The 25935-nt window shown below is 37.3% G+C and overlaps 1 protein-coding gene across 4 annotated transcripts in view; it reads left to right on the forward strand.

The window, feature by feature from the left end:
• DOCK1 (dedicator of cytokinesis 1) overlaps positions 1 to 25935 on the forward strand; it is a 521945-nt gene that overhangs the window by 278691 nt on the left and 217319 nt on the right. For all 4 annotated transcript variants that reach the window (XM_039480741.1, XM_039480742.1, XM_039480743.1 and 1 more), the window contains exon 28: positions 18245 to 18346. In XM_039480741.1, the coding sequence (XP_039336675.1) occupies positions 18245 to 18346 (102 nt within the window). The remainder of the gene's footprint in view (positions 1 to 18244; positions 18347 to 25935) is intronic.

Below are 25935 nucleotides of genomic sequence, written 5' to 3' on the forward strand. Positions count from 1 at the left end.
CATTGCTGTTCACAAGTGTGTTCAGCCACAGGTAGAATTTTGCCATGTGGGACTAGACCGCAGAGGTTTCACTTTCCCTGTCTTGTTTACAGCCATTAATTGTCATTACTTAATCATGATGCCAGGTTCGTGTACACAGTTTGACAATCCATTAGTGTAGTAGACATATTTTTTTGTAAACGTACAGCAAGTCTCAAATAAGCTTGAAGCCCCAGATTGATGTTCACTTCAAACAGACACACAAAAAAAAATAGTATCATGTAGTTAATTAAAGATACAAGTGCATTACTATGCTACTCTACTTTCTGCTTTCACGCCGACACTTGCATCCCTGAAAAAAACTACTTTACTGAAAGGGAAAGATCTACCTCTGAGATCTTATCTTGTTTCTCTTTTTTCTTATGTTTTTCTTTTGTGATGATTATGCAACAAATCTTATAGTCAGAGGAAAACAACATGCAAAATTACTGCTAGATCTAGTCTTCTGTTTTCAGAGTCCGTGGCCAGTTTCCCAGCATCTCAGTGGAGGTGACAGAGAGAGAGTGAGTTAAAAACAAAACCCACTATGCCATTTAGTTCAAACAGACACTCCTACTTGTTACAGTCTCAGATGATGTGCCAACAATAAAGTTGCATTTTTAGCAGGTATTTTAAAGACACAATAAGAACATCCAGTACATCTATTAGTGAAAAGCAATGTAAAGAGAGGACACTTGACTGTAGTAATTGTGTATGTGTCTGTCCCTCAGCTGCATTGCATATTTTGTTCCATTTGGATGAGTTTTCAGTATCTTTGTAAATTCTCTGTAGTAGTTCAGGGAGTTCTATATGCTCTATCCATATTATTTGCTTTAGAGAAAGTTCTAATTTGTTTTCCATACAATTAATGTAAAGATTGAGTGTTAAAATTGAGTTACATTGTGACTTTCATATTCAAAGTACTTCAGATACATGTTCAATAATAATTAATTAATCCTCCTAATGTGAGGTAGGTATTATCATCTGTATTTAGCAATAGGGAATCTGAGGCAAAGAGGGTAAGAGACTTTGCCAGGTCCACAAAGGTCGTGTCATAGGTTTAGAATTTAGGAGTTCCTGTTTCCAAGTCCTATATTCAGACCACCACGAGTCTGTCACTCCCCGTCCTGTTTATTTCTTTGCACCCAAACCCAAGGTCGTCTGTTTACCTATCATACTTCTCATGTGACGGAAAATGTATAAAATGCATAAAATCTCCTTAGCAGTCTTCTAAGAACTTACTTCATGAATATACAGTGGGCAGCCTGTTAGATGGAGAGAATTTATTTATGCAAAGCTTTCTAGAGAAATTAACTGCCTTGGTAAAACTTTGTTTGTCTTATAAAGACAACCTCAAGTCTCAGTTCATGTGAGTTTCGTTCCTGTTTGCTAAGCATTTCTAGATTTAGACTGTAGCAGCGAATCTAGGGTCAGATTGTCATCCCTGACTCCACTAGATTTGTGCTGCCTTAGCAGTGCAATGTTAACAGTAAACTGACCTGAATTGGCAGCTGAGGATTCCCTGGCAGGATACTTCAGGGAATGTAGTGCTGGCAAAACTAGCTATAGGCCACCCGCTCTTCCTTCTGCTCCCTATACAGGTGGAGCAGAGAAGTGGTGTGGCAAAGTACTCAACATTTCCTTGGGCTACTCCTAAATTACACCAAGGTCCAAACTAGCCCCAAGACAGCCCAGAATCAGGGGAATGCAAAGGTGACTTAGGGCCACCTTCCTCTCCCCTGCCCTCACTCTCTTCAGATGTAATGAATTTACACTCAGCTATGCTGAGTGTTTAAAGATAGATGTTAGAGGCCAGAGACACTGCCAGTATGTAATGGCTCTGATCTGGGCTAGTCTCAGGGTTAGAGCCCTGATTCAGCAAAGTGCCTAAACCCATGCTTAAATCCTGTTGTAATCAATGGAACTTGAGCATATGCCTCAGTACTTTGTTGAACCGGGGCCTAAGTCAGTATTAGAGCTGTCCAGGGAATGACAATTCCATTTTGAGGTTTTAAAATTGTTTTTGTTCCATACTGGATTGAATGGAATAATTTAGTTTGATAGTATTTATTTTCCGTAAACCCATACTGTTTGTCACTAATTGTATTACCCACCTTTAATTCTATATTTGAGTTCCATATTAGCTATTCCATTATTTTGCTCAGAACTGACATTAGGCTGCTAGACCTATAATTACCCAGGTCATCCTGTTAACTCCTTTTAAATATTGGAACAACAGTAGCTTTCTTCCAGTTTTCTAGAACCTCCGTGGTGTTCCAAGAGTTACTGAAAATCAACAATAATGGTCTAGAGAGCTATGTGGCCAGCTCTTTTAAAATTCTTGGGTGCAAATGATGTGGACCTGCTGATTTAAAAGTGTCAAGCTTTACAAGCTGCTGTTTAACATCCTTTTGAGTTACTGTTGTTTCATTATCACAGGGATAGGCAACCTATGGCATGCGTGCCGAAGGCAGCACACGAGCTGATTTTCAGTGGCACTCACACTGCCAGGGTCCTGGCCACCAGGCCGGGGGACTCTGCATTTTAATTTAATTTTAAATGAAGCTTCTTAAACATTTAAAAAACCTTATTTACTTTACATACAATAATAGTTTGGTTATATATTATAGACTTATAGAAAGAGACCTTCTAAAAACGTTAAAATGTATTACTGGGACCCGAAACCTTAAATTAGAGTGAATAAATGAAGACTTGGCACACCACTCTGAAAGGTTCCCGACCTCTGCATTATCATATGAGATGACATCATCTGGTTTTTCCCAAATATGGAACAGAAATATTTATTTGACATTTCTGTCTTTTCTGCATTGTTATTGACAATTCTACCGTTTCTATCTGGTAATGAACGCATAATATTGTCAGGATTCTTTTTGTTCCTCATATACTTAAATTCTTATAGCCACCAGAGTCAGGGATAATAGGATTTCTCCTTGTGTACTTTTGCTTCCCATATCAATTTTCCGTAATTCTGAGCTTCTGATTTTATTCTTCATTATCAACCTCCCCTTTCTTCTGTTTGGCCTTTTTTCTGTTTTCAATCAAAAGTTAAGATAATTTCTGACTGAAAACAGGTCTCTTCTCATAAGAACATAACATAAGAACAGCCATACTGGCTCAGACCAAAGGTCCATCCAGCCCAGTATCCTATCTTCTGTATAGTGACCAATGCCAAGTGCCCCCAGAGGGAATGAACAGATCAAGTGATCCATCCCCTGTCTCCCATTCCCAGCTTTTGGCAGAGACCTTTTTGATCCTGCCTTGGAGTAAAACCACAAACATTTCTCAATCTGAAATTTTTGAGCAGTTGATTAGTTTTAACTTGACAATATGCAGAACATTTTCATTTGTACATATTAGAAAGCAAAGCCATCCATTTCTTGTAAATGATAGCAAAAAGTGAAATGGTTTGGAATTAAATTTAATCTGTGGATTTTTTAGCAATTTTAAAAAAATTATTGGTTACTGTTTTTCATTACTTTGAAAAGTTCAGAGTCTGCAAGCTGCTGAACACTTGCTGAGGGTCTTCCACTCTAAGCTGGGAGCACTAAACACCGCTCTGGGAGCACTCAGAGCCTTGCAGAATTAGGTCCAAAATGATGAACTGTAGCTATTTGGAAAAAGATATATTGTCATCTTCAAATAGGATCGTTCAGCTTTCTGTGAGGAAAATTACTATAATGGAACTATTCTATATTTTATAAGATACAAACAAAATTATTTTAAACATTATACAGATGCTGTTGTTTTATGAGAAAGCACTATTATAACTATTATATTTTGCAAACGGGCCACTTTAGTTTAATGGATGTGCCATCAGGAAAACAGTTTTCATATCAACATTCATTACTTTTTTTGGTGTAATTTGTAATTTGTACCACAAAAGTCCATGCTCTTAAACTACCTGGTGCAGTTCTGTAGCGTTACATATCGTAAGTTTTACAAGAGTGGAATGTGCCAACCAATATTAGTAATCATCTTTTATATTTTAGAGGACTAGGACTTACTAATGAAATGACAAGAATTGTGAATATGCTATCACTTTTACTGTAGTCAATATCTTTTATGCACCCAAACTTTGAAAACATTTTTCACTGCCAGAAACATAACTGTGTCATTACTATTTTAAATCTGTATTTAAAGCAAAAAAAAACAAACAAAAAAAAACAAAAAAAACATAAGGAAAGCACTAGCATCCCCAGAGGACATTGCTTGTAAAAATGCTCTGTCTTTTGCAAAGTACCTGTTACCCATTCTTGGAACCAGCCAAGAAATAACCACAAACGAAAGTTGAACTAGAGCAGTACTGAGGATTGATTTATTGGCATCCTTTATTTGTGCAATTATACTCACACACACAACAAATTCATGCTGGCAGGCTGCAGGCGAAGATGTTGGTTTCGATTTTGCAGGTGGCTGAGGCTGGCCAGCCGACAGGTGTCCAGAGATTGGCCGCAAGGCGACGAGAGTCCCTGAAGTCCCTTTGGATCCGCAGGAGGGCTCTACTGCTTCTGGTCCTGTCCCGAGTTTAGTGTGTTGTTACATTTCCTTGTTGGTAACCCACCTGGCCACTAGTCTCGAGATTTATACCTTCACCAAGATAATACCATGGTTCCATAAAAGGCGATATTTGCGTCTTTATATTGCCATTGGATGTCACTCACACTCTCTCACTTATTCCTTACATTCATTGATTACGTATTCATAAGCATGAATACAATTGGTAATATAGAGAAATGCAGCTTTAAGCAAGTATCTAACATCATTGGGGAGCTTCCGCTGCTTGTAGCTTTATAACAGCATAACAGGAAACTGTGCAGACTGCACTTGAAAGAGCAAATTGGGGGTGGCCTGCATCTGGCTGCTATACCTAACACTATATTTTTATGTATAACTCATTCATTTTTATATGTATGTTTTGTAGTCTGTGAAAATCTTTTTTTATAGTTCCTTGTTTTCAATCCTGTAATAAAATTAGTGGCAGCTTTGTTTGCCTGCCCTCTATTTTCAAGGATTTATGTGAATTTCGGTTAAAAAGTTTGAAACTCACTTTAATGGGTTTGATTTTAATTATTTGCAATCTTCTTATTAGCAGTTTCTAATGTATATTTACTCTCATTTTCCAAATAACAAAGTAAAATTGTTAAATGCAATTTGTGGCAGGTTGAAGTAGCTGCTCTTTGATCTGAATATAATGGTAGAAATATACCTCTACCTTGATATAACGCTGTCCTTGGGAGCCAAAAAATCTCACCACGTCATAGGTGAAATCACGTTATATTGAACTTGCTTTGATACACCGGAGTGCACAGCCCCGCCGCCCCGGAGCACTGCTTTACCACATTATATTCGAGTTCGTGTTATATCAGGTCGCGTTATATCGAGGTAGAGGTGTAAAGGCAATGTGGTCAGAATTTTAACAAGTCGCTTACATACAGTAGGTTTTCTTTTCATAATACATTTCAGATTTCACTGCTGGTCTCAGGGTTTGAATCACAGTCATTAAAATCAGTCAAAAGACACTCATTGACATCAGTGGGCTTTGGATCAAGCACGGGATTGGATTCTAGTTGAACTTTAAGAGACTACAATATACAGTATTTTTAATGGATGTGTAAGCAATACAATTTTATGAAGATCTCAAAGAATTTTTTCTCTTTCTGAGTGAAAGCATAAACAGTAGGTAGTAGTTGTTTTAGATACCTCTGTTTTCCTGTTGGAAGCAAATGGTACCTGCTGTTCTGCCACTCTGACCATATCTCACTGCATGTCCTGATGTGAGACTTGAGTGGTGTGAAGGCCTTGTATTTCAACCATTTTATAATAATCCTAAATACTGAATAAAAGGATGCTGGAGTTCATCCCAGTTTGATGGAGCTCATAGTTCACATCAAGGTTTACATGCATGAAAAATTTCATGGCAGTAATCAGGTTTTCTATTTTTTTCCTTTAACAACAATTTGAAAAGTTTTCGTATGTTTGTTACCGCCTTATTCATCAATATGTATGTGATATTAGTGTGATTAGATAATTAATTAGACTGTTAAAAACAACAACAACAAACCCTCAAGTTCCAACAGTAGGCTTTGTCAGGGCTGTTCTCTGGGTTGCCCATTAAGTAGCAAATACTTCCTCCAAGATTTTTTTAAAATGAGTACCTCAAGTTAGGCCCTATGGTCCATATTTACTTACCTAAATAAATGGCCTGATTGTCAAAGGTGCTGAGGACTGTAATTTCAATAGGAACAGCAAGCTTCTCAGCACTGGTTGGAATTTTTCATATGAAAAGTGTTTTTGTTGTAATAGGCTTTTTTCAACAATGAAACTGTTCATGAAAAAATGTTGACATCAAAAATTTCCTCAACATTTGTTGTTTAAACTTCATGGACATTTTCAGCAAAATCATTTTTGAAACTTTTATTCTTCAAAAAACCTGGATTTCATTGAGAGCAGTGGTTTTTGGGAAATGAAAAAATACAAGTAGTGATTTCATAAAAAAGTTCAATTAAAATAGCCCCCCAAATGTAAAATTATTCCATTTTGATCCCTGGGAAAAGGAAACAACTTTGAAATTTAATTCCCCCCCCCCAACATTGTTTTTCCATTTTCCACCACTCTACTGTAGATACAAAAATTAGGGCATGTATTTAGGTGCATAAATGTACATTTAGGACCCTAAATTTATACACTCGTTCATTTAAAAAAAAATTGGCCTATGTAGCTATGTAACTATGGAGCCTGCTGTTTAATATGGCTCAAGTCACTACTGGGACTCGGTTTTGTAACATAATTTAAGATGGGTGCTGTATTGTGCAATTCATAAGGGTCAAATGGTGTAACCCAGCTCTTATTCATCTCATAAACAAAAAGCAGGTTAATGGATTTATAAAAAGGGGTTGGGGAAAGAAATTCTTTCTTCTGTTTCAGCAGTTGGGCATGGAGCAGAAGTGAAATTATTGTGCTCTCAGTACTATAACCAATGAGGCTGCAGCTGCAGCAGCAGCAGCTGGAGCCGCTGTACGTTGACTTTCCAAGGCAGGTGTTTCAGGCTTCTGGATCTGTATAATGGCTGATCGCCTGGCCTCTAAAAACCTGCCCTCACAGCACTATGGGGATGGCTTTCTGTGGACTGCTGTCCTCTCCCAGTACAGAACCAGAGGTTCCTCTGCATTTAGGGATTTTCTGTGTCCACCTGGGCAAAGTGGGATGTCTCTCTAAAATAATCAGTAAATGGACCAGTTGTATTGTTTACTCCTCCTTTATAATGCATTCATACCAGTATAAATACTAATCAGCTTTTAACTTGAATGTGTTATATCTGTTTAAAAATAAATATTGATTCAATCTGTAAATTAGATATAATGGGCCTGAATCTCAGTGGTGTAAATGTGCTTCAGTAGAGCTATGCTGATTTGCAGCAATAGAAGGTCTGACTCATTGTATTTGTTTCTCACATGCTTTGTATAGTGCACACTCCTCTTGTCTATGTAGAGTGGTTCTGAAGACACATGCTTTGTAATTTTATTCTTTCTATTTACATCATGCACCTATTCATTTCTCAACACACTTATAAATAAATAATCAGCGAGGTCGTTAAAATGAGAATAATTTATCAGTTTATGTAAGAATCATAAACTGCTTTTTCTCTCAAATATTGTCAGGTATCATATCTATGATGATAGATTTTAAAAAAAGATGTTGTCTTTCGCATGACTACCAGTGCACTTCCCTAGCACTCACTGCTTATTTTCCTAATGTGACACTTCAAAGTTTTGGCATCTGTCTGACCCTAGAAATTCCGTGCTTTATGGTCAGCATTACTTCAACAGGGTTAAAGCAGTAAATGTGTATTCTTTAGTTTCTTCAAGTAGTAGAATGTTCACTAAATATACTTACATCAAGATGCAGGGTTAATAGACAGTAAACTGTTGAAGCAAGATAGAAAAATATTCATGTTATGCTCAAATCAGAGACATATGTCAGTTCAAAATAATTCTCAGTCTCTTAGAAGGGAAAATAAAGTTTGTTGCTTGCAGTTCAAGGCAGAAGTGTGCCTGAAGCTTGTACTGGAAACGTGATCTCAGTGGGCAAAGGGGAGGCATCAGAGCCAGTCACAGATCTTGTACAGCAGTAGGCAGATGAGAGTGGAGCTGGTTGAGTATCCTTACCTTTATCTGACTTGTTGGGGAGGGATTGGAATCTCAGTTTTTCTTTCCCCAGACAGACTAAATGGGAGCAGACTGTCAGGGAAATGAGGTGGAAAGTGGTCATAGATTTTGGTCCTTGCCAGCAGAAATGACCTCTGAATGATAAGTCTTCTGCTGTGAAATGCAGTAGAAGCTGCAGTTTCTTTTCGTAGGCTACGTGCCTTTATTCAGATTATCAGTACATTAGCAATTAAAACACCTGAGTATTTTTTTTACCATTGTAAATTTCTTTTGTACAACAGTTCTTTCAACTAATAACAATATACAGAAATTGAACACTATTCTGACATCATGATCTTAAAATACTATAAGCAGCCCTCTTTCATGTCTTGGATATGCCTAATCTCATGCACGTAAACTTGGTATAGTTGGTAATTGTGACAGCTGCATCACAAACCGTGGAATCAAGCAATGTAGGTGTTGTAATTGCTCAAGCTGTATGGGCAGCTAACACTCAAATGGTTCATCCATGAACAGAACACCTGTGAGGTCATAACAAATTAATGAAGCTTTACTCTGGGTGTGCTAGAAATAAAGTTGGTTAGGAACATATTTTAACAAGAATTACATTAAACACCTTTGATGTTGATCTCTGGCAAAATAGTACAACAGTTGTTACAGTCCTTGATTAATAAAAAAATTAAAGGAGGGTAAAACCCATCGACATACATTTATGAAAAATAGATCCTGTCAAACTAACTTGCATGTTTTTTGATGATTACAAGTTTGGTGGATAAATGTAATAGTGTTGATGTAATAGACTTCTTTAAGGCATTTGGCTGGGTACCACATGACATTTTGATTAAGAAACTAGAACAATACAAAATTAATATTTTACACAGAGAGAGAGAGGGTTAAAAGCTGCCTAACTAATTGTTCTAAAAATGTAACTGTAAATGGGAATCCTAGAGAGAGCCACTTGATTTCTAGTGAAGTCTCAGAAGGATTGGTTCTTGGTCCTGTGCTATTTCACATTTTCATCAATGAATATATAACGTTATTATTGATTAAGCTTGCAGATGATATAAAAATTGGGACACTGGTAAACAATAAATAGGACAGATCGGTGATACAGGTACAAAGCGATCTGGATTACTTGGCAAACTGGGCTTTGGCAAACGGCAAGCATTTTACTAAGGCCAAATGTAAAGACATACATTTAGGAACAAAGAAGGTAGACTATATTTACAGGATGGGGGAAACTCTATCTTTGGAAGCAATGCAAACAACTTGAGGGGTTGTGGTAGATAATCAGCTGAACTTGAGAGCTTCCAGTGTGAAGCTTTGGCCAAAAGGACTAATGCAACCATTGAATGTATAAATAGGGGAAATTTTAGTAGTAGTAAGAAGGTTATACTCCCTCTGTATTTGGCAGTGGTGTGACCAATATAGAAATACTGTGTTCCCATTCTGGAGTCCACAATTCAAGAAGGATGTTGATAAATTGGAGAGGTTCAGAGAAGAGCTTTGAGAGTGATTTAAAGGGTTGGAAAACATGCTTTATAGTGATAGTCTCCCGAAGCTCAGTCTGTTTAGTTTAACCAAGAGTAGAGTAAGGGTTGACTAGATCAGTCTATAAGAACACATATGGGGAACAAAACTTTAACTATGAGCTCTTCAATCTTGCAGACAAAGGTATATCGAGATCTAATAGCTAGAAGCTGAAGCTGGACAAATTGGGTATGGCCACACTGCAGCTGGGAGAGTGTCTCCCAGCTTGAGTAGACAGATTTGTGCTATAAATAACAGTGTGAACGATGTGGCACGAGCAGTGGCTCCGGCTAGCCGTCAGAGTACGGACTCGGGGTCGGGTGGCTAGCCCAAGCCACTGCCTATGTCTGTGTCCAAACTAGTTTTGCACGCTAGCTTGAACCAACAAGCTGGGAGGCGCATTCTCAGCTGCCGCGTAGGCATACCCATTCCGGCTGGAAATAAGGGGGCACATTTTTAACAGTGACAGTAATTAACCATTGGAACAACTTACTAAGGTTTGTGGTGGACTCTCTGTCACTGGCCATTTTTAAATCAGGGATGTAATTTATTTTTTTAAAGATATGCTGTAGTTCAAACAGGAATTAAGGGAAGTCCAATGATCTGTGCTATATGGAAGGTCAGACTAGATGACCACAGTGATGTCTTCTGGCCTTATAAACTATGACTCTGTGAATAACATTAAGACAGAACATAATTATAGTAGTTCTAATAAATAGTTCATAACAATGCCATGTTTTCATGCAAACTAGTTTGAAAACGTGTTGGCCTAGACACTCCTTAAAAAAGAACACACATGGATAATTAAAATCTTTCCCAATTATGGATTCTATTTTTTTCCTCATAATAGTACTTAACTCCTGTACAGCACTTTTTATTTGTGGATCTCAACACATTCTACAAAAGAGGGTAAGTATCACTATACATACAATACAGATGAGGAAACAGAGAAACATATATGTGATATGTCTTTGCAACCATTTTCTTTGGTTTGGATCCATGTACGTTCTCTTGTTACTAGTGATGCTTCAATTTACCATAAATGCTGCTTCTTATGATCCTTTTTTATTATTTTATTCAGTTAGGAAAATCTTCCCAGAGTGGCACTGCTGGTCTGCCTGATTTAAGAGCCACAGTGAATAGTTCCCACAAAGGTCCTTCCATTTTAACTTTGAACAAAACACTTAATTTAACATTTGTTTAAATGTGCTTCTAGGATATAAATGTCACTATAGTCTACATAGACAGACACCAACACCAAAAATATAGTCTCGATCTTCTACAGCACAACATATGGAAATGAAAATATATTTAATTTATTGTTATATCAGATTATATATTTGTTGTATATCAGATGATACATTTGTTAGATGATATATTTGTCTTTTTACAAAATCAGCTGACTTTGTTTCACAAAACGTAAAATACTGCAATATTGTCTACTGGTCAGAGGATAAGGCTAGATGTGTGAAGTCCAGGATACATAAGGAGCTTTCTTTCTAAACATATTTCAACTAGCTCAGAGATCCAGCACTCACAGACCAAATGTGGATTTGTGAGTCGTCTTTGCAAAATGGAGTGTATACATCACTGAATCAATGAATTACTCCTCTATAAACCCCTTCCCCACCAGTCTTCAGAAACCTGACTGCTTCATATGCTTTTTCTAATTGAGGCAGATAGGGTTGTTACCTTAGAACCAATGGTGAGACATCTGTTTCAGGTTAATATACAAAAGAAAGAAAGCATATATTGTCCAGGGAAATTGTAAAGGAGAATGATACGTAAATTCAAACAATTTTGGAACACTTAGCATTATTGGATCTGGATGGGCAATCACGTGAGGAGAAGAAGTGTTCTCATAATTATGTCTGCAGCCACAGAAAAACCACAGTTGTCATTTAAATTCTTGTAAATGCTGCTACCTTTATTTCATAGAGAGAAACTCAAATGTTGTGTTGATTCTATTTGTTTTTATTAAGGATGGCAGGATTGGGCACTAAGAATAGGAGAGCAGCATATAACAAGTAAAAAGATGACAAATATTAACATTTTGTTCTTGTTTAAATTCTGCTGCTGTTTCCCTAAAATACTTTTTCTTTTGAAGATGCTATTGAATTTACTCTCAGATTTCATATTTTGGGGATAGCTAGCTATGTTTTAATAATGAGAGCATATATGTATTTTTACCTCAATCCCCCATTATATTGTAATATAGATTGATGTCTTGCTACTAGAAGCTGAGGGAAGTTCTGTCAAAAACATTTTAAATGCTGCACAGACACTGATATGACAAAATAATAGCATTGATTCTAATCTACTGCGCACTGACCAGTGGAGAGTACTTGAGCATAATGGTCTCTCAAATGCTATGAAAAGCCTGTTAGCAGAAATGAGTTTTTATGCTTCTAGGGACCTGAATTACGTGCATGCAGATTGATTTCAGTGCCTGCTTTCTGGCATATTTTGCAGTTTTGGCTTAACCGTTGCAACATATTTTGATGGATGATTACAGGAATCTGTTATTACTTGAAATCCACGCTAATGTATTTTTATCATGAGTTAGTGATATATACCATATATGCATTTATTAAATTAATCAGAATAGTGCATGCTAACCAAAAAATGGCATTATTTGTCTTGCAAAAAACAGCTTGCTATTTCTTTGTATGTGTTTTAGCACATACTTTGCACCAGTGGTTCTCAAACAGCGGTTACTGGACCCCTTCCTGGGAATATGCAAAATGAAGCACTTTGAGGCCAAGCAGGAGAAGGGTTGCAGGCAGGAAGATGAAAGATTGTTTCTCTTAAAAAGTAGTCCACAGAATGCAAAATGCTGGAGATCCTCTGCTTTATACCATATTAGATTGCCACTTTATTTGCTTAAGTAAAATGATGTGTAAACTTATTTATCAGCATTATATTGAATAGACAAATTGTCTTTTAATTCAGGTTTACATACTGGCCAGGTTTTCAAAAGTGGCTAGTGATTGTTGGGTGTTAAATGTGATACTTGAACACTGAACTTTAAAGGGGATTTGCAGTGCCTTCAAATCAATCCCCTTCCAGGTATCTCAACTTGGATGCCAAAAATTGAGACTTTTCACTCATTTTGCACAGATGTAAATAAAAGCATCAATTAGAAAATAGTATCATAGTAACAACACCTTAATTAAAACTCATATGGCCCTTTAATTCTAGTTTCATGTTTTAATTTGTTTATAGATTTCTGCCCAAATGATAACTTACAGAGAAACTTATCATAGTGGTTTGAGTCAAGTGGTAAATGTTTGGGAGAGTCTGAGGAAAATAAGATGTATTTTTAAAACCTAATCAGGGCCTTTGGTAGCTACTGTAATACAAGTAGTAATAATAATGGAGCATCCCTTCATTCTGTTCCATTTCTTTCAAATAGGTTTTCTCATTGTAGATAAATAGTTTAATGATTCCAGCTTGAGTTTTTCCTGGGAACGGCTAGAGGCTATTTAAAGCAGAGTATCTTGGCACAAGAAAAAAATTAAAAGAATATCCTGCTTCTCTCTCTTTGGGTGGGACCCAGTTTAGTAGCTGATTTGGTAGCTGTTCCAGGTTGATGGATAAACTTCATGTGAGACACCAGTTTACAGATGCAATACACATAATGGCCTATTTGTTTCCCACTTCATATGTTTCTCCTGGTACTTTAGGCAAAGAAAACTCTTGGTGTCCCTTGGGAAATTGACTTTCATTTTGCAATCTTCTAGTGACATTGGTGAAGGGAAGAGGTTTTTAAATTAAAATGGAATTTCCACTTTTAACAATAGTTTGAATATCGAGTTCTTAAAGAAAATGTAATATTTGCTTCATTCTGTTGATTCATTAAGTCCATATGCAATATCCACCTTTTTTTTTCTCATTTTAAAAAAATAGAAATTTTAACAAGTTATGAATTAGGTACTGGAATTGCATTCTAAAAAAAGAAGACAACAATCACTTTCAAATAAAATACGTAATCCAAGTAATAACAGAATCCTTTATCAAAAGAAGTCAACAGTATTTTTTTTTAAATGGGCTGAGTTATTGATCCTTTGCCACTGAGGGCTTATTAAGAGTGAATTACTCTTGCTTATATTAGGATGTGGTTGCAGACATAGCACATCACAAAATACTGTTTTGGGAATCATAAACTCTCTCTTGCCTCAGTGTACCTGGTTTATTGATAAGAAAAAAAGGATTAAGTTAGCAGCTCTGCTGGCTAGCGATTTTGTGCTAGAAAGAAATTAGTTATATTAAGAAACATACAAAAATACATGAAGTACACTTTTCTTATATTGTATGGTGTGATTACATTAGTCATTTGTGAGTATTCATTTATAATGTTTGTTTTCCTGCTTTGTAAATATGAAGGTGTGTGAAGGGCTTGCAGTGAAAACCTTGGCACTGAATGAATAGCTAATAATTGCAAAGGGCAACAGTAAGTCCCATATATCGCCCTTTGCTGTACTTGTTACATAAATATAGGTTTGCAATTACTCCTACAGTAAAATTGAAATTGATTTTTTAGAAAATTAGATTTTTTGCTTTGTATTGCCTGGAGTGATCTGCTATATGAGATTATAGTATTTTCTGAATACAACTAAACATTAAAGAAATCAACTTAAGACAAGTATTTAATATTACTAGTTATTGCTAAATAGCTAATAGGCCATATGAAAGAAGCTTAACTATTAGAAAATTATGTTTGTAGTATTGTAGCCATGTTGGTCCCAGGATATTAGAGGGACAATTTGGACCAATAAAAGATATTACCTCACCTACCTTATGTCTGTTATAAACTTACAGTTTTAGACAGCTTTGTAATTAAGAGCATATTGTGCTGGCTGGAAATGAAAGAAAATCTTAAAATTACTAAATCTGAAGACACATGAAAAGAGAAACTAAGTTTAATGAGTTTTTTTCAATTTGAAGCATTTTATAGGGATGGTCAAACAGCATAGTCAAATATAGTTGGAACACACATGCTCCTTGGGTTTTAAAATAAATAGAAATGGATGAAACTTTATAGTGTATTTTTAACTTGTATGGTTTTCTTTATATATATTTTAAGATGGCGTTAATAGACTTAAGATGAAATAGTGCAAAGGCCCCTTTCCTCCTCCAGCCCTCCCCCCAAAACTCCCACTCCCTCAGAATTAGGATAAAGATGAACTCCTCTGTCTCTCTTTGACCCTGCATTCAGGAGAAAGTGGTCTAATGGAAACACACACTGGTCAGATGGTCTGACACAATGAGTGTCATTCAGATGATTCGATTACTGTCACTTGTATTCATTTTATGAGCATCTAGTTTTTGCCCTACACAAGTTCTTTATGGATGAAAGGATTTTTAGATGGCTAAGGGACTCTGTGTTCCTCTTAGGGTTGCCAATTTTGGTTGGATATAATCCTGAAGGTTTCATCACATGACATAATCTTTGATTAAAGATTAATCTTTCATTCCTGGTGACTCCATAACAATCCTCGAGGGTTGGGAACCCTAGTTCCTTCCTAGTGGAAATGTAGTCCCATCTAACATTGTCAGCTGTTATCAGGCATCCCATTTCCTCTTTTTGACTTTGAGGTTTTGTGTGTTAAAAATATTTTGTGGGACTTTTGCTTTTTTCATTTTGGGTATATTGTTTATTTGTGTGTTGTTTGTGTATACTATGGATGAGTTACTTTAATTCCTTAAGGAGACATTTCCGGATTTCCATGGATTTATCTGTATTGCTATTTAAATTGTGCTTAGCTGGATAAAGGCCTATACCCTAGTCGTATGGATCATTGCTGACGTGGGTGAACACTTTGATATATTTCATTCTTTACTTTGCGTTATGCTGAGTTCATATGCAGTGTGTTTGTTCCTGTGTTTTTCTTTCTCTAATAAACATTAGTTTAAAAAAAGGAAAAAGTTTATGGTTCATATGGAAACACAACATTTAAGTATAAAGTATTAACCTCCCATATATTTTGTCTAACTCTTACCATGCTAATTAATAAGATATTTTTATGTAATGATCTTTCTCTCCAATGACTCATCTTCTTTTCTTGCTTATCAGCATGATCGTAGTAATTCCCACAGACAAACACTGTGCTGTTACAAAGAGAGGATTATGATCTCTTGGCAAAAGCTAGAGGTATTGGAATATGAAGGAGAGGGCTCATGTTTACAAACATTAATCTTCAATAATTAGCCATTTAATGAGGAAGGGGCTACAAATATATATAAAAGATAAATTAATATAAGCTGAACTTCATTTCTAAATGCTTATGCATCTGAAAAGTGCATGTTTAAATCCATAAGGTTTGACTGTTTTCCCAAGTTAGTCTTCCATTCAAATACAAAGTTAGCATTATCTGTTCCCTTGGTACAAAATTCATCTCTCAGTTGTTGCCATTGTTCATAATAATTTAAATTGCTAAACAAACAGAATGAGATTAGCATAACTATGTGAACAAAGCTATTAACCAGGTACAGAAAATATGCTATGTTTAAAAAAAAAAAAAAAGTCATCTGTGTACTGATGAATTAACCATTAAGGTCCTGATTCAGTAGAGAAATAATATACATGTTTAACTTTAATTACATGAGTAAAATTAATCATGTACATAAGTGTTTGAAGGACTAAGGTCAAAAGAGTGGAGTTTTAAAAGATTAGATATTTAAATGGTCAAACACAGGAGATTTTCTATCTAATCTCCTTTCTCTTCTTCACCTTTCCTGAATTTATATGAACCAGGAATTTGTGGGGGAGGTAAGATCTACTGTTATCTTGAATCTAGCCCTAACTGGGCAGTTTAAGAAAACAAAACACTCTCCCCTCTTCTCCCCCACTCCCAACTATGGCCTTTGTGGCTCAGAACCACCACATTGATTATTATATCGGACCCTTAAGGGGAGATGGACTGAATATTATTTGGATTTGGCTTCTAAGTAGCAAACCCTTTTTCTGTGTCTTTATGTACAAATTCTATAGTCTTTTTTGACAATTAACAATTTCCTTTCCTGTTTCCATTAATAAGGTCCCCTATTATGTAAATTTCCTATTAGCATAACTTTATATCCCCATCTCTTGCTATGGATAAGAGAGAGTAACCATAAAGGTCTTTGACATAGCAAAACACCCAGTCAGCTGGCCACTCCCTTTTCTTATTTACACCTTTTGCACCTCTTAATATTTCTAATCTATATTTGTGTAGTATAGAAAAACTAGTAAGGGAAAAGGCATGCCTTCCAACACAAACAAAGCCAGCTAAACAGAAGAACAAGTACCAGGTCTGCTGCCCTGGAGAAAGGATATGCAGAAACCCAATGCAAGGAATCTGTCAGTTGCATATGTTAGGAAGTTTGGGGACAGGGTGAGTGTGTGAAGGATTAACACAGATTATTACACAGATGCACAAATCAAACCTCTTTCATGGCCTGATATTTGACCTCAGTTACTTGAGATTTATGTAGCAAAGAGATTGAAGTGCTAAGTACTGAAGGCCTTAAATGGCAAGAATTTATCAACATCCTGCTTAGAAAGAAAGTGTTTGATCAAAAACTACTTTCTCATGTGTTCTGTTACCACTCCAATTGAATTTATATCACACTATGCATGAAGTAGAAAAAAAAATTAGTTTGAAATGTTGTGTAAGGGAGTATACAAATCCAAGAGCATTGCCTATTTATTCTCTTTCCTTTGAATTTTGAGAATTTCCTAAAAATCAGACTTATTTGTTGATTTATTAAGAATAATTCCAAAGGTTTGTGTTCTATGTGATCATGAGCAGTCCGCTTAACATATTCATAACAGGGGATATTAGAATAAGTTTACTAAACAAGTAGAACTGTCACTGATGATACCCTATATATGCTAGTACTAGTCAGGCTTTTTCTTAGCAGAATGTAGTTTGGGGTTATGAATTTTCAGTGCATGAAAATCTAAATATTGGGATTTTAAAAAAATAACACTTGCAAAACCTTTTTCATGGTGTGTCAGACAATATTTTTGGTGTTAGTATAGTGTTTTTTCATAAATCTGGTCATTCTTGCAATATCCATTGTAATGATTTTTAAAGTGATGTCTTCATTGCATACTATACTGACTTGCCCAAATGTGGATACTAGAATTGGTAATGTGTTTGTTAGATTTTAAAGTCTGTAATGCAGACAAGGTTTATATCTCCAAATAGTTTTTGTATCAAAATATAGTCCAAAATCAGGCCTGAAATGCCTGATCAAGTATGAAACAAATACATTTAAATTTTACATTTTCATGCACTTCTATATTAGGTATGTTTGAGTGCCAATTCACTAGCAGCAGACTGTGCATGGACCCTTGGATTTCTTTCCATTCATGACATGTTAATGATAAAGTTTTTCTTTGACTAGTCCATTTTATTGACATACCAAAAGAAATTGTTGGAGCCTAGTGACACAACGTTTTGATAGTGGGTACTGTTTAGCTCCATCAGTTAAACCATTATTATCATTATTATTTTAAATAGGGGAACTTCGTTGCAAGCATGACAGCCATTTTAAGGCAAATGGAAGACTATCATTATGCTCATTTAATCAAGACTTTTGGAAAGATGAGGTCAGATGTTGTGGTAAGTTTAACATTGGCATCTTTACCCTAAATAGCATTTGTCTTACTTTCTGTTTCTGTTAGTATTTGATAAATACAATTACAGATTTGAAAAAAAGGTATTTGATTCATATGACCTAACATAAAAACAGGATCAATGAAGCATCATCTTCTGAATCCAGAAATGGCATGTGAAACTTTATTATTATACCAAATGATGAAGTAATTGATCTCTCAAGCAATGTTGAAATTTGATGAACATGCTTCTAAAATATTGGATTTAGGATGGGTAACACAAATTAAATCTTAGGAAACAACACTGCCATGGTATTCCTAAAGATCTATTTTATGAAAGGATGTTTCCTTAATGAGTGAATTTTTACACTTCTGTTTATAAATAATTGTATCCCCTAAATGATCCAACTTTCTCTGTACCTTGACTTTAATTTTATTTATAGAACTGCCATTTTTAAGCTTTATCTAGAACATTTTAAGTTTAAAGATGCACTCATTTAATAATCAGCAATAATGATTGAAGCTCATCAATTTTTGTTTGTAATCGTTCTTTAAGTCCACCTATGACACAACATAATTAGAGCATAACAGAAAGGAATTTATTGCTAAGCAGCTAACTCTAATGACCTGGAACTATCTTTGACATGTGGCAAGTGAATAAGGCAAAGTAGCAACCAAACTTATTGGCTGAGATCCATCAAGCAGCAGAAAAGCTGAGCTCTGATCTGCTGTTATATTACAAATTCTGTTACTTAGGAACAATGGGTTTCCATGATAGAGCATTTTAAGCAGTTTTTGGATGTATTTTAATTTCAGAACAGACTTTATTCACTGAATGCAGTGGCTTCAGAGGTGTTAATGGGCCACTCTACCTTGAATGATCTCTTACAATTTGTGCTAACTACTTATGCTAAACAATCTGTTCCACCTTCATGTTACTGTGATCCTGGGATTACCTTTTCCCTGACCAGAAGAGTATGGCTGGAAAGTTTCTCTCTCTCACCAACAGAAGTTGGGTCCAATAAAAGATATTACCTCACCCACCTTGTCTCTTTATTCACCGTAGTGAGTTAGATACAAAAAAGAAAAAACAGGTTTCCTGATTTGTGGCAACCTCAACATTGTGTAATTTAATATTCTTGCCTGAAGTTTTATTGTAGCTTGACAGGAACAATATTGGTGCTTTTCTTGATATAACAATTCACTCATCCCTGCTGCAATATAAGTCATTTTAGTGTGTTTTAATTTTTTTTAAGAAGAAAAAAGAGAGAGTAAAAGAAATAGCTCAGCATAACAACATGCTACTTGATAGTTACATGTTGTCACGGAGTGTGGGGGAGTCAGGGCCCTGCACCCCCCACTTCCTGTGATTCACCATGACTCTCAGCCAGCCAGTAAAACAGAAGGTTTATTAGACGACAGGAACATGGTCCCAAGCAGGGCTTGTAGGTACAACCAGGACCCCTCAGCCAGGTCCCTCTGGGGGGCAAGGATCTTAGACCCCAGACTTGGGGTTCCCTGCCTCTGCCCAGCCAGCCCAAAACTGAAACCAAAAACCCATCCAGCAGGCTCTCTCCCTCTCCTTCTCTCCCCCTCTCCCTTTGTCCAGTTTCCCAGGCAAAGGTGTCGACTTGCCCCACCCCCCTTCCTGGCTCAGGTTACAGGCTCAGGTACTGTCCCTCACCTAAAGTCATCCCCTGCTCTCCCATCCCCCATGCAGACAGTCCTAGTAAAACTAAAGACATTCCCAGGTCAATCCACCCCGCTCCCTACTGCGTCGCACATGTGTCTGATTCTTCTTTGAGCATTTTCCCTCTGACTGATCCATTTTCAGGATGTGTGCTCACCTGTGCCCACTTGATTGGAGATCTTTGTCAGCAGTGGCGAGGCACCCTCATGCTGTGATAGGTGGCCATACTTACTGGCCCTCCAAGCTGCATACAACCATTTTCAGAAGTACGAGAGCCAGGGCACACCTGCAAGGGGCCAGGATTTGGGGCTTCAGCCCGCCCCCCAGCCACCCCCAGTCTAATAGGTGGAGAAAGGAGGAGGCTGGGGGGCTCCGTGAGTCGCACTTTAAGGGTAAAAGAGCCACGTTTTTTGTTTTTTCTTGTTATTTAGCACAGTTGTTGCTTTTGGAGAGACAGGTTTCCCCCTTTCGCTTGTTTGATCAACTGGGGCTTTTGTGTTTTCTCGGGTCTCGATCCATGGCCGTGAGTGTGCGTTATGCTCAAGACCCTGGGCTTCAAACCCTGTCAGATCTGCCACAGGTCTTTTCCATGCAGTGACGAACATTCAAGCTGCCTCTGCCGTCTGGGAGAGACTCACATCCCCACCAAATGTAAGATCTGTTCAGGATTTAAAAGCAGATACAAAACATTGAGGGAGGACAGACTCTGCTTATGGAGTGCTCCTTGAGACTGTATGTGTGTGCATCTCCTAGTCACCCCCTGTACATCGGATCCACTGACCACTTACTCTTCAGAGGTAAGCAAAGACTCTGGGGGCTCTGTGGTGCTTCGCAGACCCTCCAAAAAGAAAAGACCCCTTCTCCAGAACAGGAGAAGAAAAGGGAAAAGTCACCTTCTTGATCTAGATCTCAGGACACTGCTTGTCCCAATATGGGACGAGTACAGCTGAGGTTCCCACTCCCTCTGGTACTGCAGTCATGGTACCAGCTAAGAAGACCATGTCACATACCAAAAAACTGTTTAGAGTGACCCTGGCACCAGGCTTAGTCTCCAAAATCCAGAGCCACGATGAAATCCTCATTGGTATCGTCTTCCGTAGCCAGAAGAGAAAGGCACACTGATCTCACTTTGGAACAGTCTCCACTAGCACCTGGCGTTCTGACACCAGAGAAGCCCCATGCATAGTTCCCCATACCATCTAGACTCCTTTCTCACAATGACTTGGGAATCCTTGAAAAGCCCAAATCACTAATGTTGAGAGGTATTGAGACATAATCTCCACTGGTTCCAACTCACCTCTCAGAGCCTACTTACCCTCTGCTACATCTTCGACTGTGACCTGCCTTCCGAAACCAACACAGTCTCTATAGAGACGCTTTGAAGGTGCTGAGAAATATTTCCAGCTGGTACTGATTTAACATTTTCTGATACTGCCTCTCCCACTGCCCTTTCTAATCTTGATACTAGTGCAAGTACAGGTCTGTTCCTGGGGTCTGGTACCAACTTGATCACTGGTACTGGCGCCCTTGCCCCCCATGGATACAGGGGATTATGCATCATCTGAGTTCGAGGTGTCTGTACAAGGTTAATCCACCTTCCAACCTCCCTATTTTGAGTTTCACATTGAAGGGGAAGCTGCTACTAGGAAGCACGCCCAGCTATCTTGGCAAGGACAACCTTGGTATCCTGACCCTTTCCTTTATGCCCCACCACAGTGGGTTTACTGGAACCTGGGGACTTCCTATTATGATCTTTTGTATAGGGTAACATTTCTAAAGAGGACTCATCAGGAGCATCAACCAACTCCCTCAGGCTCAGTTCATAGGTAATCTCTCAGAGTAGGAACCAATGGAACCGGAAGAAACACTACCCTCCCAGAAGTCCTCTTCCTTACTAGATGAGACTGACAAGCCTCCCCCCACTATCTTACCCCTGATGATTTTAAGACCTTTCAAGACTTTATAAAAAGAGTAGCAGGCACCTTACAAATCCTGCTGGAGAAGCCCAACATTCCTTATTAGATATCCTTCATACACCTACTCAGGGCAAGATTGACTTGCCCATCAGCGATGCTCTGCTAACCCAAGTATGCACAGTGTGGCAAACTCCAACTGCTATCCCATCCACATGTAAATGAGCCAGCAAAAAAAAAAAATACATTCCACCCAGAGATCTGGAGCATTTTTCTCCTACCCTGCAAACACTACTAACTAAAAATCTCCCATCAAGAGTGCATGCGCATCCGGGAGGTGGGGCACACATAGGGACAAAGCATTTCAGTGAAATCCAGTTACAGTACAGGTAAGTAGCCTCTCTTTATCTAATTTTATACAATGGTAGCTCTTCAGTGCTTGCCAGTTTTACCTATGATACATAGTTACAGTTATCTCAGGACCCACCTATAAACACAAAGTGTTTTCTAAATCAAGATCAGCACCATCAGACCATCCAAAAACATAATGCTTCCTCTGAGGAGCTTTGTTGAGTTATCAGGGCAGTCTTGTTCTATGCTACTTAGAGTTTCTGAGTGGTCTTCAGATGTAGTTGCAAATAAAGTGTGTTACAATAATCCAAGTTCCACCTCTCAGAGAAAATAGAAAATCACAGCCTCTTAGCCAAACAATTATGGGAAAACATTCTAGTCTACTGCTGCTACAGGACACCAGGAAGCAATCTAGGATCCAACAGGATCTCCAAATTGCAATTCTGAGCAACAAACAGCAGATATCTTGAATCAGAGGAACAAGTATTACATACCTTTGATTATTCTAATGCATTAATGAGGGTTCGTCAAAGTTTGATATGAATATCCGCCTATTGTTGTTTTATTTTTTTCACTTCCTCGGCAGGTCTGAAAATCAGTTTAGTAGACCAGTTTGATCTCCTTTTGGAAAAAGAGCGCTTATTGTTTTGAAGTTTGTTAAATCATCAAATTGTAATCACTAGTTAGAAGAATTAGTGAGTAGTCTGCTTTTACCACTGCTCCGTTACTCACTAACAATCCCCTTCTTTTTCTTTTTTCTCTCTTGTGTCTTGACCTCATACATACAATGTTGTGATATGATTGTTCTGTAAATGATCATTTATGCTACATAGGAGTAATATATATGATAATATAGTAACAAATGTTAAATGTGTAATAGGTTAATGGTAAATAATTATATGTTAAATTAACATTAGAACATAAATTATACAATTGGATGTGTAATGGTAATGGATCGTAATTCTCTGGTGAAAAGAAAAAATAGCAAATTAATGGCATGGTAATGACAATGAATAAACTGATTAGTATTTTAATGTGCACAGTACCTAATAGAGTTATCAGTTCAAATTACTAGCATGAAATTACAGTATGTAACTCAGTGTGTAATAATAAATCAGTACTTTTCCTTTTTGACATAGCTAGTAGTATTTTATTATTTAAATTGTGTAGCTTTCTGTTCAAAGGAAAACAGTCATGCTGCTTGTTAGTAAGAGGGAAAAGTTAAGCTGTTTTTATTAAAAATAGTATTTGTATTGGTTATGTTCAGAACAGACTCTTGAGTGCCTCTTGACATCTAACTCTGAAATATCATTTATTCTTTTAAAACACCATGTCATTTTAAGATACATCATACAATAATGAATATTGAAATCAAGGGTTAGATTTCATATAAAGAGAATCCCCTATAACACGTACCCTTCTGATGAAGGCTTATAGAGTCCTGCCCTGAGGCTCTTTAACCCAAGGTTTTGTTAGCCTTTCTGCCAGGGCTTTTGTGCTCACCCCTTGGAGTTTGGAGGTCACAAACGATGAAGAGGTGACTTCATCACAGTCCATAAGCTTCTACATACAGAAATAATTTCTGATAATACATGGCTCTTTAATCTAACACATGTAGGCATAATGAAGTCCTGAAGCTGGAAGTTAAAGCTAGACAAATTCAGACAAGAAATAATGTACAACTTTTTAAGTGAGGGTGATTTATCATTAGAACAGCTTACCTCAGGGTATGATTGAGGCTCCATCATTTGAAGTCTTTAAATTAAAATCAGATATCTTTCTAAAATACATACTCTATCTCAATCCAACTTGATGTTGAATGAAATTTTTATGGCCTATGTTATGCAAAAAGTCAGAGTTAGATGATCGTAGAGGTCCCTTCTGGCCTTAAAATCTATGAAAAGATGAGTTAGGAAAGGCAAGATCCATTTTTAGACCTGCCCAAAGGATGTCCTTCAGAGGAGTGCTCCTGATCTCTGCTTGCAGTAATGAGGTGAGATGGTTTGGGCTGCATGGCCCTTTTGTAGTGTCAAATTTGAACTTTAAGTGTCATGAGAGGGTGTTTGTGCAGCCCTAGTGAGTATGACTTTCTAGAATGTAATGGAAGCTCCTCAGAGCTGGGGCATATCTCCAGGTGTGAACATGGAGAGGTAACACTGCCAAAGAACCATAGATACTGTTATAACTGGTTTTAGTCCCCTCTTGGGATATCTCATATACACCAGTATTCTTAGAGATTTGTGGTCATCTCATTTGAATGACAAAGAAGTAAAAACTACATAGAATCATGACAGACTTATCTGAATATGGCACCAACCAGTCATCCTGTCATAAATTGGACTGTGCTCACTATTTGATTTCTCATATCACTTGGGCAATAAAAAATAGGATGGTATTTAGCAATGGGTGATGCTAGCACTTTCACCTGCTTCCTGAAAATCTGGTTTATAGAGTTGATTTTTCTGGTGACCAAACATAGGTAGAGAGTATGTGTTATACCAATATAATAAAAACCAGCAGGATCTTATTAAGAGGGATAAGGCAAAGATGCCACATTTATTGTAAATATAATAGTAAAGCAAAAGACAAAAGCAAACGACGTTGTTTTACTACTTATTTCTATCACTACTTATTTCTTATACGCACGCGCGCGCACACACACACACACATTCATTCACACAATCATTCATTCAGGTTCTGTATAGGTGTTATAGTTACCAGCCTAGACGTTGCTCATGCCAAGTTACTGGCCAGATATCTTGGTCATGAGGATGGAGCCGAGTCTGTGTCAGATGCATCTGATGCTCCTGGAGGCTGGCAGCAGAACCATAGACTCAAAGTCCTCAGTCTTCAGAGTCCAGTTTTATAGGAATTTAAGTTCATGAGAGTTGCTTCATTCTGCTGCTGCTAAATCAATCAGCAGGTGGCTGGCTCCATGTTATCAGATGTTTGTTTTTTCCTTCCTTTGAGGTGTAGTGGGGTGGATTCCAGTTTGCCTTCCAGGGGTCATCTGATTGATCCCACTTGACACCTTCTCCAGCGGACACTGAATTCTTCAGGCTGGTAACTCCCTAACCATTCATTCATTATTTAAACTAGGCACTCATTCACATACATTCTCTATCTTAATCACATCTATTTCACTGTCTCTTTACCTTTTGAGGTGTTACCAATTTATGTGAGATTCCCTGTCTTTTAACAATCAAAAATAAAGTGAGATGAAAACTTACAGAGGGTGGGGGGTCTCTATCTATATACTATAACAGCTACTGTTTTGGCTTACTTAGAGTTAATTAATGTTTAACAAGTTTTATACAAAGTATTTCTTTGAGCAGGCTTCACACAGATACAGCTGGTGGCTTGCAGGTTAGAGGCTAAATGTTGGGAATCACATTTACTTCTAATATAAACCTTCAGTTATAAAGGATCATTCAACAATAAATCATTTCTAACAATAAATCATTTTTCATATAAACCATGTCTAATATAAACCTTCTTTAATATCCCTACATATGTACAGGTCAGTAGCCCTAAGCCCAAAACAGGAATGTAACTGGAACAAAGATTAACTTGATGTAGAATGTTTGCATTTTCAAAAGATAAGAGCTATCTATGGATTCACACTTCCCAATCATGTGTGGG

Source organism: Mauremys reevesii, linkage group 7, assembly GCF_016161935.1.
Source record: "Mauremys reevesii isolate NIE-2019 linkage group 7, ASM1616193v1, whole genome shotgun sequence".
Classification (NCBI taxonomy): domain Eukaryota; kingdom Metazoa; phylum Chordata; order Testudines; family Geoemydidae; genus Mauremys; species Mauremys reevesii.